This window comes from Chroicocephalus ridibundus, chromosome 8 (assembly GCF_963924245.1).
Source record: "Chroicocephalus ridibundus chromosome 8, bChrRid1.1, whole genome shotgun sequence".
Taxonomy (NCBI): Eukaryota; Metazoa; Chordata; class Aves; order Charadriiformes; family Laridae; genus Chroicocephalus; species Chroicocephalus ridibundus.
Window position 1 is genome coordinate 45,567,397 of NC_086291.1, and position 20,059 is coordinate 45,587,455.

A 20,059-nucleotide genomic window follows, 5' to 3' on the forward strand; every position below is an offset into this window, starting at 1 on the left:
CTGCGTACATTTTCTACTCACTTGCATCATTCTATTTTAGGGTTTCTGGGGCAGGAATCCTCTCTCTGCTGGACTAGCACTAAAACAGGCTAGAGCAGGACATGGAGACCTGTCTGTTGTCTGCACTTACAAACTTAATTAGCAGTTAAAGTTTGGCAGCAGGATACATACTATAGCCTTTAAAACTAAAAACAGAGATGCTATTTTTTTTAAAAACTTTCACAATAAAGTTTATTATGTTAATATCATTAAAAATATTATAAAATAATAAAATATTCTGCTTGGCAGAAAAATTATGCCAGGGTTTTAAAACCCCAGGTTTGTGCAAACAGTTTTTGTAAACATAAAAAGTCAAGTGTTCAAGTTCGATCCCAAAATACAGTAAATTGCTACAAAAATAAGTTTGCTCACTGTCAAACATGTTTAAAAACCCAGGAAGCTGGATTTCTTTACACATCGTCCATACACAGTTAATGCTGTACTTATATCTGAAACGGGAAGGATTTCAGATAGTCCTTTAAAACAGGATTGAGGGGGATCTGGTTTAAGTTCTCCCTTCCAAAAGTCTTCACAATGCTCTTCCGGCAGAGCTCCTGCAGGGGCTGCACACGGACTTTGCGCAGGGGGGTAACCAGTACCTTCCTCGGGGAGCTTAGGTAATGTTCCAGCAGCTTAAAAAGACAGTCAAAAGTCTCTTTGCTGCCATCCAGGCTGAAGCGCCCAGTCTGAAAGTTTATCCGGATGCTGGTGGGCCCAGTCGCAGTCTTAACACTGATGGCAAAGAAGCAATTCTTTTGTGTGCTGTCCCTGATGAGGAAGGTGCCCTCAGGCTCAGACTTCAGCTTCTCATGGGCAGCACTGACAGTCAGAGGTCCCCAGTAGAAGCCACAGGCATCCAGCAGGCTGCTTGCTCGAGTGATGCTACTAAAATCCGCTTGTGAGCGAAAAGTTCGGAAGTGTGTGTTGCTGTGTGCCTGCACAGTGCTGGGCCGGCCGGGGCCGTGGTAGCCTCGGGCCTGTGAACGATCCCGTGCCGGAGGGTCAAGTAGACGTCTTGGGTCTGCTGCAACTGCATTATCTGCTGACACCTTGCTGTGCGCTACCATCCTACAGCCTAGACCAGCGGATGCGGTCTTCCATAGCGTCAGCAGCTACGGCAGGGCAGCTTTCCAGCAGCTATTCTGAAATGCCAAAGAGAGACACCATGTGAGATCCCCAGAGAAAAGCGGCTGCAATCTCTGAATGACCAAGTCTTCCATTCACATGCCTCCCACCCATTATAAAATAATAAAATATTCATTTGCCAATTTACACTGGGCAAACAACTGCTCGCTTTCTGACAAGATTAGCAGTCTATTGCTATGGCAAAGCCCAAAGCTCCAAAAATATTTAGCAAGGATCACATCCAGCTACAGAGGATAATGCAGTTTCCCTGATACGAGCCCACAGAAGTGTATCGGGACCTAAAGCGAGTCAAATGCCAGGACCCTCTCAATGAGAGGTTATCTTGTGTGCACTCCATCAGGTTCTCAAGTTTTAGAGAACAAAGCAACAAGGTTTTACAACTGAGTTACCGATTTCTCTGCACCTCCCTCTTTTCCTTCCCCAATCATAATAGAGATGTTGGAACTCAGACATCTATCATCATTATTTAGTGCACTGTGCACAAAAGAAAGAGGGTGAAGGAAATGTAAACTCTGCAGCTGGGCATGTCTCCGGATAATTGGGGAAGAGGGTGAGGTGAATAGATGCCATTGTGCGACTGAAGTGTAACTTGGAAGGGCAGCCTGTCAGTCTGCCAATTTACACAGTAATCCTAAAACTACTTTCCTCCCTCCTGTTAACCTGAGGCTCAGCCATAAAAGGCAATTTCCCATTCTCCCAACTTTCCCTTGGGACAGCAATGCTACAACCTCACTAGCTTACACAAATCAACCTCCATGAACCCTTAAAGCATTACTCCTCAGTCTCTCTCTCTTTTTTGTATTACATGCACTTTAAGTGGCCCAATCTAAATTGCTTCCTATTGATATATCTTTCAGCATGAGGGACTAAATTCATCCCTCGTGTTACTTCAAAGGAATTAGCATTGCTGCACCAGGAATGAGTTTGGCCTGAAACGTCTACCTCTGACAGTGTGGTTCGATACATCTCCGCCGGCTGCCTTGACCTTACTGGCAAGCATAGATTTTAGGATTTATCCCTGTAGTCAGATATAGATCTGCAGCAGCGGCTTGTTGAGAAACCTTGAAGTATTCTCAGAAATGAATCCCTCAGCTGTCTTACAGTTCAGGGTAACATGCTAATGAGGATTTCAAAGAAAGTACACAGCTGGATTCCTGTCTGTGCTAATTTAACAACTTGATGTTTGGTTTCATTTAGGTCACATTACCTCCTGAAAGAGCAAAGAGAGTTGTAAAATCCTTATGCTGGCAAATAACTTAAGACGCTGAAAGTAGCACTGGGCTTTCTTTACACAGCAGAAGGAAACTGATGTCAGTTTTTCCCATTATTGGGCCAGGATTATCGCTCAGTATTTAAAGTCAACAAAAATTAAATTTCAGGGCACGCTGGTGAGAAATAACCACTAAGCCCGAGACCTAAAAATCGTAGGGCTCCATAGCAGAAGCCGTCCATTGCCCCGAGAGAGTTTGTGGTGCCTTTTCAAAAGGGCACAGAGCAAACAGGAGGGCACGCCAGCCCTCACAGCCTGAAAGCCAGAACTGGCGTCCGGTACCGGTGTTCCTCGCCCCCGGCAGAGCAGAGCGTCCGGCGGGGCCCGGCTCCTCCCGCCGGCGCGCCCCGGCCGGGGCTGCTCCGGTTCCGCCGCCGGGCGAGGGTGCGGGTCCTGCGAGGTGAGCGGTGCCGTGCAAAAACCGCTGCGTGTTCCCTTTATTGTTTATTCCCGGTACTTTATACCGGGCACAAGAACTCCGTCTTGAGCGTGGACAGTGAGCCAAAAAGGCAGGAAAAAAAAAAAGAGAACACCATGAAAAAAAAAAAAGGCAAAAACCCCCAAAGCCACCACTCTCTTGCCCAGCGGGCAGGGCTCCCTTGTCGTGCCTCCGAAAGCTGACCTCTTCTAGGTGCGGCGCAGGAGCGTTCCCATGCGGTTCGCGAGGACCCCGCGGGACCGAGACCCTCCCTTACCTTCGCCCGGGGCGCCGCGGCGGGGGCCGTCCCCGGGGCGCGCAACATACGCGCGGGCTGCGGAGAGGAGAGGGGCCGGCTCCGGCGGCTAGTCCTGGCCCCGGCGGCTAGTGCTGGCCCCGGCGGCCGGCTGTGCATCCTCCGGGCGGGGGCCCCGCCTGGCGCCGCAGCGAGCCGGGGCTCCCGCGGGGCGGGCGAGCAACACCTCCAGCGCTCTGGCCCTGCTCATCGCCTCTGCTTTCTATTTAACGCGGCGGCGATTTTCTGCTCGGCGGCTCCTCCCCTGCCTTCTCCGAAAACACGTGGTGCCGCTTCACTTTCACTTTCCGAATGAGTCACGGCGGAGCCTGTCCGAGCCGCGCCGTGCCCGGGCTCCCCGCCGAGGCAGCTCCCGGGGGGGACCGGCTGCTAGCCCCCGACGCCCCCGCGGGCTCCCCGCCCCGCTGGCGGTGGTCTCCGGCCTTGGGTGACCCTGTTGCTTCTACCCGTTTAAATCTGGTTTTTCTCTTTTTTTCCTCTTTTTTTGGACAGCCCCAGCGAAGCGGTGGTGCAGAAGGTGCCCCTGGGTAGCGGCGCGGTGCAGGGTCAGGCTGGCCCCGCAGGAGGTGCTGGCCGGGACAGGCCGGGCACAGGAGTGCGCTGAGGGCAGGGGCAGGCGAGGGGACACTAGAGGTAGGTGATAAACACGGTTCTGACCTGGCAGCAGGCTCAGGGCGTGGGGGAAAATGGCAAGAAAAGCAAACAAGCAACCAACGTGGGAAGTTTTAACGTGAAGATAGCTCCTCTTCAAAGCTCACAGGTCAGCGTGGACAGAAGAGGTGAGAGGACATAATGTATAACTTAAATGCCCAAGAAGGGGCGCACGCTTAGACCAATAATAATTTTAAAGTGAGAAAAACATTCAGAGAAATCTATGATCCTTCCAGTGAGAGGACTGTGCAGACGCTACACTGGGTTTTGAGTTCTCAAAACAGAATTTCCCTGGGGTTTTCTACAGGGTAATCAGATTTAAAAGTAACTGTTCAAATCCTTATCTGTATTTATAACCTCAGTGCAGGAGACTTGGTAGGCTGTTCTGCTCACCCAGAGAGAGATTTGAAACCTCCAGTACCAAACCAGTGTCTTACGTGCTCCTTTAAGCAGGCCCCAGGAAAGTGTGTTTTCTTCCAAAGAGAATGTGTGTTAAAGTAGTAACCAACACCTGTTTAAAAGGACAAGAAGTCTTTCGTCTGATTATTCCTTGTCTTTTTAGAAGCCAAGTGCCCTAATATGTACCTTGTGCAGTAATTCATCTGTGTAGGCCTGTGCAAAAATACAGAAAACTTGTGAAGAATTCCACTGACTCTTGAATCTGGAATCAATACACGAATGTGTTGCTTGCAGAGCATGTGCAGTTGGGGCATGCAGTATGGGAGTTTTGCAGCCAGAGTGCTTCTTTACATCAGGAGCAGAGAGAGGATGTTTTTCCCCTTGCAGTCAACACGATGGTTTGTGATAATGAAAAGGAAATGTTTCTGTCAGATGATTAAGGGGACAGAGGCTGGCAAGGACTTGTGAGTTGTCCTTTGGGATGAAGTTGAGGGAATGTATTTCCTGCTTGGAGACAGAGTATTCTTTTCAAAATCCAGTGTGGTCACAGACTGAATTAACCTGGTGGCAATACTGTGCCCTACAGTGACGTGCAGGCCGTGTACAATAGGTGAGCCTGGAAATTTCTGAGGATGCTTTAGCCACCAAAATTTACTGCTTATGTTCTGTCATGCGAGAGTATAGTTGTCATGAATTTGGAGAAACAGAGCTCATCATTAATTTTAAGACCTGGCACGGAGAATTCATTTTGTGCTCAGAATCTTCTTTCAAACAATTTTTGAGCAACTGAGCTTAAGCTAAGGTTTGGCATAAAGAGCAGAGAGAGGGAAGCTCAGCTGCTTTTCTGTGTAAAACAAAAGCATGGAGGAATGGTGGAACTGAAACTTATTTAGAATTTGAACATGCAATAGTGGGAAATGTTTTGCTACTATTTGCTTTGGTGTAGCACGCTCCATGCAGCAAGCAGATTCAGTGGCTGTTTTGTTTAAGGCACCGCTCATGTTCAGACAGGTAGTACAACCAGGCCTTGCCCTTCACAGCTTAAAGCCTACTTAGACGAGACCAGACGTCCTCTCCACCAAAGAAAAGAGGGTTGAAGTGCTTAACTGTGTCACAAAAAGGTAAATCAGAGCCAAAAGATCCTCTAACTCCTCACCTAGCCCCGGAGGCGCCTGGCCGGGCCACCTGCTTGCTGCTGCACTCTTGGCTCCTGCCATCACTGTGGTTTTAGGGAGCGAAGCGCGGCATGGCTGTAATGCAGCACAGTGGTATGAGTGCTTCTCAGATGAGATGGAGGTTGGCTGCAGGTTGCTGTAGGTGTGCCAGGAAAGCTGTTCCACTCTCACGTAATTTTTAGTTTTGTAAGATCACAGGGGAAAGAAAGATCCTCCAGGTGCACGTGCAGTCTGTCTGCTGTGTACTGAGTAGCGCAGCTGACAAAGCGTCTGTCCAGAAAGTCTTCCTCATTGAGCAGGAATGTGTAAGAATATTTAGTTGCAAAGTTTCAGAGTTTGGCAGGGCTCGAATGGGTAGGTGAAGTCCCAGTGGCTGAAGAGAGCGATGGAGTGAGCCTGCCAGCTCGGACACCAGCAGCCAAGCACGTCAGGCTGCTGCTTGCAGAGTTTCATACCATCTCCATGTGAATCGTGATGAGTGGTCCGGGGTGCTCCACAAGCCTTAAAAAGGCTTGCCCAGGAGAAGTGGGCATCAATCGTACTATGTGGAGACTTGTGAGTGAAATCTTCTGATAGGAAGACCTGGGGTTTTAGACTTGAGGGTCCCACAAGTTGAGCTTTCTTGGGATATCTTCCATTTTGCCCACTCATGTTTCTTTTTGCAGCCCCTCATACCCATCCTTCTGTTTCCTTCCTTACCTCCTCTCCATCTACTTAAAATCCCCATAATGGGGGCCTTGGAAAGAGCTCCATGCCAGCAGGGTTGGATCAAATGAGGTTGCTGTACCCAGCAGAGGGCAGCGCATCAATGTGGAGCCTGTGCAGAGCTGCTGGGCACAGCATGCATGGAAAGAGGGTCTTGAGATACCACTGAAGCTGAAAGCTCTGCTGCCGGTTCAGGTGATTCTGATCTGTGCCCTGTCGCTCAGCTTAACAAGCACTTACTGCAAGGTGAATTGGACTTAGAGTCTGTTTGGTAAGTAAAGCCTTCCTTGTGAAATGCGTTTTTTTCTCCTCTTCACAAAGTACCGTTTCATGTGGAGAAACAAATTGTGTTCCGTTTCTTCCCTGCTGATGGTCTCAGAAAAGACAGGCAAAGTCTGGGGAGAAAGAAAATGATTGGGAGACATTATCCCATACCCTCTTCTCCCTTGTTTCTTGGGGCAGGAAAGTAAACGCTTTTGATCTGAAGGGTCATCTGAAGGGAAGTAAATCTTCAAAGGCTGGGATAAAGAACAAACTCAGTTTTTGTTAAAAACAGAAGTCCTTACCCCTATTTTGTAAACATTGGCTTGGAAAATGACAGAAAATTCAGAGGAATCACAAGGCAATTGAGCAGGAGGAGCATGGTTTACTGGCTAGAAACAGGAATAAAAAAGGGAGAGGGAATCTGTTCAGAAGGCGCAGGGAATACAGATGCCAGGCAGATACAGTCTGCCAGGAGGCAGCAAGGAAAAAAACCCGTGGTTCTGAAGATGGTTTTGAAGGTAGGAGAGTACTGTATCTGTTGGAGATACACAAGACATTTGCCTGTTTGTTAGTTTGTTTTTCAAAAACCACACTCTTAGCCCTACGGAGCAGTGCAATGCAGGCAGAGCTTCTTTATTTAAGCCCCAAGCCTTTCCTCACCCTGTGAAACCACCAAGAGGGAGGAGGTTGTGATACCATGTATGGTATTCCCCAGTATAAATTCCCTTATGGGGCACTCCACACCCTGCTGAATTCATCCCCCCTGCAGGGACAGTCCTCTGGAAAAAAAAAAAATCAAAAAACTTGAAAGGCTTAGAAAATCAGCAGGCACTCCCCATTTCAGCTTTGTTCCTAATTATTGAGAATAGAAGCAGACACTGATTCTGTTTAAAGCTGGATTAATTGGCAGGCCAATGTGCCTGCCAATTAGAATTTGGTATAGTAAGTCGGTGATCAGCGTGGGAATTAATATGGGAATGTTAAATCAGCTCAGTTGTGTTATTGTTATGAAGACACTTGTCAATGAGTAATCAAAATATTTTTCCAAGTCTAATAAATTGCTATTTTCTTGTAAGAACAATTCAAGTAAATAGGGTCACATATTTTACTATTAGCGTTTTGAGGTTAGAGCCTCTCTTGTGCTGATATTGTAAATGGTAGCTCTTACGTGAAAGCGCTCATTATCTAAACTGACCAAATCAGCAACATCATCTTTAGAAAAGGGGAACTGAAGCACTAAGAGATTCAGTGATTTGCTTAAAGTCACAGAGCAAGACAGTCTGCAGAAGGGCTAGGAATGGAACATAATTCAGGTCTTCAGAGCCCCATACTAGAAACTTAACCACAATACCATCCTTCCTGTTTTAGTGGGTTTTGTTTTCTTCTCCGGAATCTGAGTTTTCATTTAAACAAAACCCCAGAAATCGGAATTCTTTGATTTTGCAAGTAAATTAGACACCGCACTGTTTCTAAGTCTGCTTTCAGATGCAGTGAAACCAGCAGCACTGAGAGAAGTGTGAACCTCCGTCACCCACTGTAACTAGGTATTAAGGTCAGAGTTTGATGTATTTAAATGGGACATGCCCAAAAGATGTAACTGTTGTGACTAGACATTTCCGCACACATCTCCATTTCCATACTATCCATACTACCATTTTCGAAGTTAAGAGAAAGTAATTATGGGCCTGATGAATACAGCTCATCCTGTTATCCTTTTAGTCATGTACTTCCAGGTAAAATGACTCTAAAAATGACTCACTTTACACTGATATTAATTATCATGCTAGATATCACTAAAGAATGATGTGTTGTCACAGCATACACAAGTCATTATGCCAAGAACAAAATACATTTTGAGATGTCACCAATTTGTTATCAAGCCTTGATAAGCATCATGCCTACACCCAGACAAGGGCTACCTAATCGGTACAGAATTAATAATTCGCGCCTGAACTAGAATTCGCAGAATCGCAGAATCACAGTTGTTGTGCAGATAATGTACAAGTCAGATCCCATCCAGCTAGGATGGATGGTAGAAATTTGTGGGTTTGTCTTCTAAAAAGGATCGCTGTGAGTATTAGTTGTGAGAAAGTGCACATGTCTACTGGCTAGGATGAAAAACTGTGTTTTTTGTAAGTTCAGCAAACTGAGTAAGAGTTGAGCCTCTCCCTCCTGTAAGTTCTTTTGAATAGTCCAGACTGTCCAAAATATATCTCTGTAAGTGATATAAACTGTTATACTTCAAATTAGTAATAAACGAAGTGTCCAAGGCTATGAGGAAAGTTTCTTTCTAAGTTGGCTATTCTGGAACTGTTTATTTTAAATTATGTTCGTTCCTTCTTCTAGGGCAATTAATGCTGGTTTCCTTGAGCCCAGACTAAATGGATTCTGTCTGATGTTCAGTGGAAGTTCTTCTGTTGATGTTAACTAAGTCCAATCAAGATTTGCATTAGTCTCATGAATTCAAATGCTGAACAGTTAAGCCATACAAAAATGTGGTTTGGGTTTTCTACATTTCAGTAGCTTAGACATCCTGCTTGGTAATCAGTTGCGTGGAAAAAAAAAAAAAAAGGAAAGCTTCAGATTGTTGGTAAAAGCATTGTGAAAGGGCAGCCTGCTTTCTGGTGGCTTTTTCACATGAATGAGAGATCTGTGTTTCTTGGAGGGGTGTGTGGGTGTGTGTGTGTGTGTATGTACGTGCATACTCCACAACTGATGGAGGAACTCTGGATCCCTAATAATAATGTTGGTGCTAATTGCAGAGGTAGCAGCTGTCATTCATACAGGGGGACTGCTGCTATAAATACTGAACTATATAGTTTAAAGGAGAACCATATGAAGGTAGTTTGGCTTCCAGATATGCTTAACTAGACTACAGAGGTTTCAGTGCTGGCTGGAGGAATGTAGACCTTGAATTTCAAAGCCAGTTGCTAATTTTACTTCAGTCTGGCTACTGCAATACCCGAGTGATCCTCTCCAAACTAAGCCATCACAGACCTCTGCTCCCTTCCCATTGCCTCCTTCACTGCTCTGGCAGCTCTCTCCCTTGCTGTTGTAGCCACTTTCTTTGTTTCTCCAGTTCCCTGTTCTTGTGTCTTTTCAGACCCCAGGCCCATGAAAGGAGAGCGGTAACACGGCACAGGAATATAAGCCATGGCGCTGAACTGTGCTGTGGGTTTTGGAGCCAAGGTAACTGTTTGTACATGCTGTTAGAGTCCTTGCAATTATATATCCATGTAATATGGGAAGGGCGTGCTGACTCTAAAGAAAGCACAGGTGATAAGCTTTGGGGAAAATCTATTTTTGAGTGGGAACCTTGAGGACACCAAGCAAAACATCAATTTATAAGCCCAAAAGGCCTCCAGTGTCTCTATATTACTATTTTAATGGTATCTTTACCCTCTGCTCTTATCGATTCCCATTCTTGCAGGCATTTTCTACCACTTCTCTTTGTTTTCAATGCCTATTTAGACTGTCCTGTATGGTTTACATGATTATGAATTTGCATTTGCTGCTGAAGGTGAACACTGTTGATGCCCTTTGTGGTGCTCCTATGATTCCGTCTATCCAAACCACATGCAAATGCTGAGCTTCTGCTGAAGTAATTTGAAGGTTGTGGAATCAGTTTCTGATGCATTTCATTCATGGGCACAATCCACATATGAGGAGATTTTTATGGTTGGGGTGAGGTGGAGCAAATGACTCAAATGTTCCCTCACCTTTGGTTTTCAGTCCACAGAAACTGATTAAAATTCATTCTTAAAATGGTCAAAGGATTCATTTCTATTTTCTTGAATGCAGAGAGACTCAATAGTACAAATTAAAAAGAAAAAAGTGGTCTTGTCAAAGTGAACAAAGACTGATACAGTGCTGTTACAGAAGTAGCACATAGAGAAATCAAAAGGTGATGGCATAGCAGCATCTTGCAGCTTCTCATCCACATCCAGGTGGACAATCGTATTTCTTTCACAGTGCACTCAGACACTTTCAGATGACTTATTTGGATTTGTAGTATCTGAAATCATCAAGCCTGGATCTGAATAAATTGCTATTAATACTCAGCCTTGAGAAAACGTATTTTGGGGGGTTTCCTACTGCATGATATTCTGACCTCCATATTCCTACTGTGATTACTGTAATCTATCTTGACAGATCTTTTTTACACTTGCAGTCTAATCTCGAAATCATAAACCACCCAAACTCTTATGATGATGAAATATTAGGATCCTGCAGTACCTAATAACTCCTATACCCACCCAATAGAAACTAGCCAATGTTCATCCTTTACTCTGCTGTACAGATAGATCCTATATAGATTTTATTATTGTCTTATGGCCTTGACTAGTTATGTAACATACATCTGCAAAGATCTAGGCAAGAAATAACTAATATGCATTTTAATTTCTCAGTTTTCAAAGTATTGAGAAATTAGCCAGATTTATGTTCTTCCCTTGTCCCTGAAGAAAGGATAGGTTTTGATAGGTGACTCAGCAGCCTACTTCAGAATACAAATATTAATTCCTCGTTTGCCAAGAGAAGGAAAAAAAAACAACCATAATTGCTCTTGTGGAAAAAGAATTGGATTTTTTTTCTTCAGATATTCTCCCTCCCCAGATTTATTGCAAACCTCGGCCAATTTTATATGTGAACTCAACAAGCTGTATTCAGAATAGATTAGCTTCACCATATTCCAACTCCAGCAGAATTTCTAAGAATCAGGAGAATAAGCTGGCAATTTCTGACACACGACAAAAGTCCGTTAAGTGTAGAATTTTTGTCATCTGTTGTTAAAGTGGTAAATTAGAAACATCATCCAAAGATATTAATGAAGCATTCTCTAATTTTAGAAAGATCTATATTAGTTAGATACAGACCTCGCCACACACACTTTTGGATTAATTAAGAAGAAATATTACCTTATGTAAAATTAGTGTAGCTTAGCATGCAGGCCTTGTTGTCCCCTATCAATAAATTAGGCAATTGAGAATATGAAAATGGGAAGAGTGCCAAGCCCAGAGGATTTCCTCCTGGAGTTCTGGAGACATCTCACTGAATTGCTCGTCAGGAGGTTTGACGTCTGTGGTGACTCACTTTTTAAGGGCAGCTCTGTTCTCTGACACTGTGAGAAATCTTGTTATCAGGAATCTTAAACAAAAGAAACTTAAATGAAAAAAACAACTATGCTGTATTTCAATTGCAGATCTATTTCAGTTCATTGTAACATCAAAATACTGGCAAAATGTCTGATGAGTCTAGAGGAAGCGTTAGACTTAGTCACATACACAAATTGAACTGAGTTTGATAAGGTAACCTTCAAAAACTTACTGAACATAAGAATAGTGACATCTGATGACCTCAAACCACAAATCATTCTAATACAACTTTATTCACAGAAAAACCTTTTGATAAGGTGTCTGGAGCTATTTTTATGTGCGTAGTTTAAATTTGTGCTTCTCTTTAGTTCTTTGCTCCAGCTGTCCTGTTCTGGCTCTGTCTTATACCATGACTTGGAGTATGGCCTGAGTAACCTCTCAGTTTCTGCAGCAGTACCAAAACTACGTCCATGACTTTCTGGGTTTAATTCTAAACAGAATGATCTGTATATTCCTGATGTTACAGCCCCATCCAACATAAATTGATGCAGCCTTCAGGTGATGACTATTTTAGTATTTATCTAAGATGAGGTTCCATAATTAGATTTCTCTAATCACCAGTTTAAAAATTCAGATTTAGCTGGGTGCTAGCTTGTCAAGAAAAGGCAGATATAATTATTCAAATGTCAAGTGTTGGGGCTTTTTCCTTCAAGAACTTTTATAGGCAAACTAATGCAATTAAGCACCTACTACAATAATAGCAAGAAATACCGATAAACAGATGAATGTGAATTTATATCCTGTGTTCTCTCTAATGATTTCCCATATAAATAGGTTTCCATCCTCTCTCCCCGAGTCTATAAGGAAAGGTTAAAATACCGGCAGGGAGTGTAGATTTTCCAGTTAGTCCGTGAGACCTCTGTCCCTTTCTAATGCTCATACAGTGCCATGGCTTACACGTGGCGAAGGTGGAGCACTTTCAGACAAGGTCCGGCACATCCTGAGAGGTTTGCCTGGCTTCAGAGGCTGGCCAGAGACCCAGAAGCTCTGGTTACATTAAAAATGCTCCAGTATCTTCCCAAGTCCCTACTTGCAGTATATGCTTTGGTCAGCAGGAAATCTTTTCTGAGTTCAGATTTCTTTACTAAAGGCTTGGCAGGAGCTTCATCAAAGCCCTTCGGAAGATTTCCAGTTATAGTAATATATAAACACAGTAACAATAGTACAATGTCTGTGATCTTAGGATATTTCTCAGGAACTTTTTTTTTTTATTGAGCAAGGTGAACATTTTGTTCTGTAGAATGTGCTGGTTCTTTGATAGGAGCGTGATGGATATGCTGTGGCTATGGAAGGATGCAAACGTGACTTCACATTAGACCTGATGCTGCTAGTGGCAGCTGGGCAAAGATCTGCAAGCAGATTTTTTTAGCAAAATGGAAAAGCAGACTTGCACCCAGAATAGAGCAGCGGGGTCCAGACCTTAACTTTACTGCTAAAGATACCTTATTCTTGAAGAGATGAAAAACAAAGACATTTGAAGCTCACTTCTGGATACGTTTGTGTTACAAATTTTTTAATTATCTGAAAGGATACCACCAAGATCTCTCCATTTTCCTCCCTTCATTCTGGCTTTTTATTCCTTGCTTATTTTACCCTTACTTTCTCAGCATCCTGTTTTCCCCTGCACAGTTGTTGATGCTTGGGCCACAGACTGGGGAAGCCCAGGGCGACGGTGGAGCAATGCTGCGGCATCCCTGCACTGGAGGATTCCAGGAGTCAGGGCTGGAAAAAGTATCTTGCCTGGTTCAAGCACTGGAAAAAAATACACATCCTCATTGCTTGCTTGCTCATGGGCCATACTAAAAATAGCTCACCACTGATAAGTCTGCAATATATAGCAATGTGGTTCCAGCAGTGAGTTGCGTAGCGTTCTATACTTTTCCTCCTTTCTATAGGAAACTCGATAAAAAACTAGTCCAATACATACACGCGCACACACATACACGTATACATTTACTCTCAGTGTCTGCGTTTACCATCAAAGTTGGTAGTGTTTCCTGAAATCGGTTTCTGATCCCCCTGAAAGACTGTGGGTTTTTCTTCTTTTCTTTTTTTTTTTTTAAAGGTTAATTTCAGGGAAACTGAATTACATACATGAAACTCTAAAATATCAACTGTGCAGATAAATTGCGGTATACAGGGTGCAATGCATGTGACCTGCCTCCAGTTCCCTGAATTCCAGTGAATTCCCAGTTTCCACTAGCGGGTGGCAGGCAGATTTGAGTGTGGTTATTTTCTGTTCATTTTGTGCCAACATGTGGTTGTGGCGGTGGTAGAAGGGTAGGAGGGGTGTGATCTGGGGGGTAGAGGGAAACACGACTTCAGACTGGGAAGGTAAACCCATTGGTTTTTACGTTGTTGCACTCATTGAGTTGTTTCAGATCACATATGAATCCTCTTCATGTGACAGACCCGCTGCAAAAAATACTAAGAATGGTACAGCCTGCGAATCTTTGGCAAATAGATCCTCTCTTGTGATTCATTCAGCATCCTTTCTCTGCTCTGTGTATGGTGATCTCAGGGCTAAAGCTGAATCTGGTTTTAAAAAATGAGCCACAAGCAGAGTTTTGTGCAACATGAAAAAGTGATCCTGAGTGTCCAAAGCTGCCAACTCAGACTGCCAAAGCAATTGCTGCTGGATGGAACTGGATGTTTTTACTAGCTATTCAGAAAGAGCTTTAAGAGACTTCCCTCTCTTAATTTCACTCATACACTGAGAGTCACTGGCAACTTCCCAGAAGTCCTGTGACTGATTCTTATTTGCATAAACCTTTCTGTATACTGGTATATGCAGAGATAAACGGATCCAACTGAACTATTTTCTTGTCTTTATGTCTCTTCCCTTATCGCCTCCCAGCCCCCTTTTCAGGGCTGGGGAAATAGGATGGCAGGAGGAAGCAGATTTGTGAGGGTCTGTGTCGTGGCGTTGTACTCTGCTGGCTGTACTATGCCAAGGAGCACTCCGTGAATGGAGACAAGCCCTCATCACCGGGAATTCAGCAGCCATTCCCTGCTGAAATCAGAATTTTGGTGCAGTCACGAGGCTGTCCAGAGACCCCATCACTGTTCCAGAGAATCATTACCCCATTTCCTCTTCTGTTCTCCTAACTAGCAGTTTACGCTTGAGTACAGCACATACCACAGCCTTCCTCCCGTCTTGCACGCTGGCGAGCGCACTGCGCTGATGTTATGTGGTTTACAAAGCCAAGAACTGAAAAACTGGGCAATATCAGATTTACATTTGCACATGCCACCTGAAATCTGCACACTCACACATCTGTGCACCGAGGGACGCAGGGGTGCTGGTGAAACGCGCAATCTTAACTCTCTCACAAAACTAGGACAGAATTTGCAGGAAAAGACAAGGAAGGCCCTGTATAAATTTTAAGGGTTGGGATTTGCAAACAATTACATTTTTTTAACGTAGTTTTCTGTAGATAATTCTATATTTTACAAAGAGGAAAGGTATAAAAAGAAACTTTGCTAGCATTCCAGAGTGGTTTTTTGATACAAACTTGTTGTTTTAGTTATGCTAACTGCCAGAAAGATAATGTGCTGTATGTGGGAGAGCAGGACTCTGTCTCCAGGTGCTGAATGTAGAGATCGCTAAGCTGAGGCAGGACAAGCTGGCAGAACTGTGGATCCATCTTTTCTGGATCTTTGAACTCCCACCTTACTTAAGACTAATGATGAGACACCAGAATTGTCCAAATTTTGAAGGTGAGTGCTTTTGTGCTACTGTAGCTGCCTGTGCTCGTAAGGTTTACAATGACAGCATGCTAGTTTCTAAACAGATGCAGTTCAGCAACGCAAAGCATGCCTGCAGGTCAGGTATGACTCAAACAAATCAGAGTGGATGGAGAAAAGGTACTTTCGTACTGGAGGTAGAAGGGTAGAAGGGGCAGTATTTCTTCCATCTGAAGTGAATACATAGAAACCTCATGAAAAACCGACGCTAAACACATGTGGCCTTTTGGAAAGTGTCTCTGTGCAAATGCATCCACAACATCTAGAGTGATAAAAATCATCTACTGAGCTGAGTCGAATGGCATAGTTGAAGTGGAGCTGTAAATAAAGTGGTGGGCGGTTTCCTGCTAAAACTCCCCTGCGTGTCCAAGAACCCACTGTGACTCAGCCGTTGCAGTCACTGGGAACTCAACGCAGACACCCTTTTCTAGTTGGGTATTTTTACTTCTCTTTTGCACCATATTAAGAGGGGCTCCATTCATCCCTGGAGGAACCGAATTGACAATATGACCCATTATTTTTTGTTGTCTTAAGGTAATGATCTTACAGTAGACCAACAAGACTGTTTGGACTTCTTGTTAAGCTGTCTGGTTATCAAAGACCCATGCCTGCAAAACGGTCTGTCTGCTTGGAACTTTGTTAGACCTTCACATGAACGTTCTTGGGACTTACATTAACATAGTTTAACTGGGCTCTTACCTGCATCTCTTGATGGCCTAAAAATTGAATTGTTGTTGCTTTCATTTCATGTACAAGACGACTCAGGAATGACTGCTTTTTTAATTTTAAACAGTATATGTGTAAATATGCTGAATGGAAGGGAGGCAATTACATATTTGCTTATAATACATTTTCTAATGTACCTACTGTTCCTTCAACAAATCAACATCTTTGGAAAGATGAACTGAGCTGGAAGAAGCTATGCCCTTGTTAAAAATAACAGCAGTAGTAATGTCCAGTAGCTTTTAGGTGAGCAGCATCTAGAGTCTTGCTTGCCCTAGAATATTTTATGTTTGAAGCTGTCAGATGTCATCTTACTCCTCTGGGCTCATAGTTTTTGTACATCCTTTGTCATTAAGATAATGCTTTCCCTCGTCCATTTTGAACCTGCAGAGATAGTTGTCTCTCCATGTGAAAAGTTCTGTACCCACACAGCTTTCAACTTGGCCTTGGCAATTAATAAAGCAGATTTGGGAGATTTGCAGGTTCCCGTGAGCTGAGATAGAATGGGCTGTTCTGTTCTTTTTCCCTCTGTATCCTATACAATATTTATTTTGTTGCTTCTTTCTTTCCTCTTTCATTTCTACCCTGTTTCTTCTCCTCCAATTCACAGTCCTTTTCCTTTTTTTTTTTAAATTTATTGTACTCCCTCTGTGCTAGTCCCAGCTAACTCCGTCTTGGCTTCTTCCGTAATACTGCTGGAAGTTTGTCCCCATCTGACCTTTCTCTGTGTGAACAGATCCCAGTGTCCCAGATTTAAAATGTAGTCCGCTCTGCTTTTTTCTGCTTTCCAGCCTGATGTTTTCTAATTTCTTCCTGTAATTTCTGTTTAATACCTCTTTTAGTTTCAAGATGCTCTCTGTCTTTTGCTTTCTTTCTCTCTCTGATATTAAGTATAATTCATACAGGTTTTTTTCTGAGAATTAAGCCTACCCTCTCCTCCAGAGTTTTCAGTTTAGCATCTGAAGGTTATCTGTGGTTCCTTGTTAGTGAACTTCCTTTCTGGGAAGTTCAGCCTCCTTGTATTTTGACTCAGGTCATAAACATCAAGGTAGATTCTTTTTTTTCTTGCAAATTCCCATAACTGCCCACCTTTCTTCTCTTTTCTCTCCCTCAGTCCACACCAGTACCAGATACAGCAGTGCTATGCGAGGCATTGCTTTATGAAAGCTGACACCCAGTTGCTTTCCCTCAGACAAGTCTTTTTCTGCTGCTCTCACAGCTGTGAATGGTGGAGGATTTGGTATGTTTTGAGCAAGAGTGAAGGTTTTCACAAAGCGCACCCGAGGAGGGGATACAAAAGGAGCTGGTGCCAGGAAAGGGCTCAGATTATTGCAGAGGCCAAAGGGACCTGGGGGGTGGCTGGCACCGGGGGACCTGGCAATGGGCCAAAAGGCAGCACTGGGAGTGCCTGAGGGTTACAAGAAAGCAGCTCTGGGGTGATTCCAGGCAGGCAGAAAGGGAAGGTCCAGGAAGGATGTGTAGCCCACACATTTTTGGGTCAGGGAAGAGATACTCTGTTATGGAAGGCTGGATATTTTTATTTTGTAAGAAAGGCAGCTCTATAGAGAAGGGAGAGGTTTTGAGATGGGTTTGGAGAAGTGGGGTAAAGGATATGGAGGACACCAGGTCCAAAGAACGGGGGAACTGAGAGCAATGGGTGGAACCGTTGCGGATGTGGTACGGATGAGGGGACTCAAAGGTATATATATACATACAAAGGGCCAGGGATATGGCTGGGGATCACCATCTAGCAGAGCCGGTGCCATTAACTGGGATCCTGGTTTGGGGACTGAGGACACATAATGGCCTACTGCATTCCCCCTTCCTCCCAAGGGACTGCTGTAAACATCACAGCCCATCTTTTTCTTCTATCAGAAATATGGTGGTGTATAGTCTGTCAGTATATAGTATATCTACTTCCAGATAGAAGGTTTAACAGACAATCTGATATCCACAGTAAATTATAATTTTATTTCACCAGGTGACCAGAATTCTCATTCCCCTCCTCCCCCATGTACCCGCTTTTTGAAGAATATTAGTACTTAAGTTAAAAATGGGCTAGGTGGGTGGTGACCCCACAAACACAGGACGCTGAGATCCTGCCTTCTGAGAAGAGCTCACCAGAATGACCAGCGAGGCCAGTGAGGAGGCAGAGCCCAGGCTGCTGCGGAGTGCTGCACCCATCGGCACGCCTGCAAGGCGGCTGCTGCTGGTGCGGAACAGGACAGCCCCTGCTCTCGTTGGCGAGGGAAAGTGTTGCACCCTTACTGGGCATGGTGAGTCATTTGCACCTTCGGCTACATCTGGCATGAATTTCATTTTAAGTTACTCTGGTGCATCATTATTTTCAATCTTTCCTTCACCAGAAGCTGGAGCCACAGAGGTGAAAATAATTGCATTTACCAGAATCGAATCTGTAATTAAAACTGGCAGCTAGTTCTCACTAGAAAGAAAAGAATCAGATTTTGAACAGCACTGAACAGTGCCATTCAAGTGCTCACGCATGGAGTAGAACTCTATTCATCAGAAGTCATCAAGTGAATATAATTCCCAGGTATTCAAATGCACCTGCCTGCAGTTTTCTTCTATGTGAGTGGAAACTGAGCAAGGAAACAGTATTTGGGGGACAAATCCAATTAACCGTGAAAAAGAAGAATTTTACCAGAAGACTAGCCAGCCAATTTTAATTTCAAGAGAAATTCGTGTCATTCTTTTGTCTTGACATAACACTGTGTGCAACTTAACACTAAGCATTAGCTTTAAATGTGCTTCTGTACACCACCACCTTGGATTACATCCATGTTTTTGGTCTCACCCATATTGTGAGGTTGCCTTGGTTGGCTCTTGTGGCCACCCAGATCTATGTCTACTGTTTAAAACTACACAGTGGCCTCAAATAATTAGATAACTGTGCTGTGAACTCCTGGACCACTCAGGTGACAAGTCCTGCCTTCAAATACATAGCTTTATGGTGACTTGGAAAACTTTCCACCAGGAGTTTACCTCTCTGTCGTCCCTTTTTTTTTCTTGTACACGTACTGAAGTAGTTTACAGCGACAGGTTTAATAGGAACTCAGACTCAGCTTTTCAAAGGAATTAGGAGCAAAACCTTTTTCACTTGTACACTGTGCCTGTCAGGTATAACTGCAAGGGCTTTCTGCTGAAATAGAAAAGCCACACTGAGAAGTAAGGGAAACAAAGATAGCCAGGACAACGCTCAATTTGAATTGTGTCTGTTTATATTTGAATCTCTTGTTTATAGGAAGTTATGGTTTTATCTATAATACTATGCAAGTTCCTATAAAAGTCAGTTTTATTTTAGTACTGCTCAATTTCCAAAGAAATCATTTGGTTTTTTTAGAAAACTTACTGCCAAGCCCCCTCTGCTGGACAGAAAAATCATGTTTTCATCCCTGCATGCTGAAGACATCTAGTAAAAGCATTCCAGTTTATTACTGCTCAAGTAATTAGAGGCTCAGAGTTCACAAGATCATTACTATCTTTCTATTGTTATCCATCACTATCTGTCATGAGTTGAGCTTTAGAGAAGAGTCAGGATGATCGCTGCAAATGTGTTCAAATCCCTCCATTTGATTGAGTATTCAGTCAGTCTGTTGAAAATTCATCCTGTCATCTGATTATTTTATCATGCAAGTTATTTTCAGTAGTGTCCACCCTCTTCACCCCCATTGTATCTCTATTATTTACATCTTTTGTCCGTGATCTCATTGCACGCATTTAGATTATACTTGCATAAAATGTCTATACAGGAAATAATAATCTGAATCCAAGAAGCACACGTGCTTTTCCAGGGCAATTCAAACTGCAAAGATCTGCTTTGCTTGTCCTTAAAGTGTGGCATGGGTCGTTCACTAGGTGAAAGACAATACTATGTGCTGTTTAAACCATGCTTGTCCTGTGTGTATGACAAAGCCTTTTGCAGCAACCAGCTTTATATTTACAGATCAGGAAATAGGCCCAGCAAGGAAGGACAATCAATTAGCTTGAGCACCAAAATAGGACATGGATTTAAGCCCTGCTCTGAAACAAACT

At 43.7% G+C, this 20,059-nt stretch overlaps 1 protein-coding gene across 1 annotated transcript; it reads right to left on the reverse strand.

Annotated features, from left to right (window-relative positions):
* Positions 1 to 287: 287 nt before the first annotated feature.
* On the reverse strand, positions 288 to 3,428 carry SOCS1 (suppressor of cytokine signaling 1). Its single transcript, XM_063343969.1, has 2 exons — positions 3,151 to 3,428; positions 288 to 1,181 (listed from the first exon to the last, which is right to left on the reverse strand). Exon 2 carries the CDS (start codon positions 1,104 to 1,106, stop codon positions 483 to 485), a length of 624 nt encoding a protein of 207 aa, XP_063200039.1. The 5' UTR covers positions 1,107 to 1,181; positions 3,151 to 3,428; the 3' UTR covers positions 288 to 482.
* Between the last annotated feature and the right edge of the window lie 16,631 nt (positions 3,429 to 20,059).

What these genes read in the sequence shown, in the direction of transcription:
- SOCS1 (XM_063343969.1), bottom strand. Translation starts at nt 1,106, where the DNA reads ATGGTAGCGCACAGCAAGGTGTCAGCAGATAATGCAGTTGCAGCAGAC.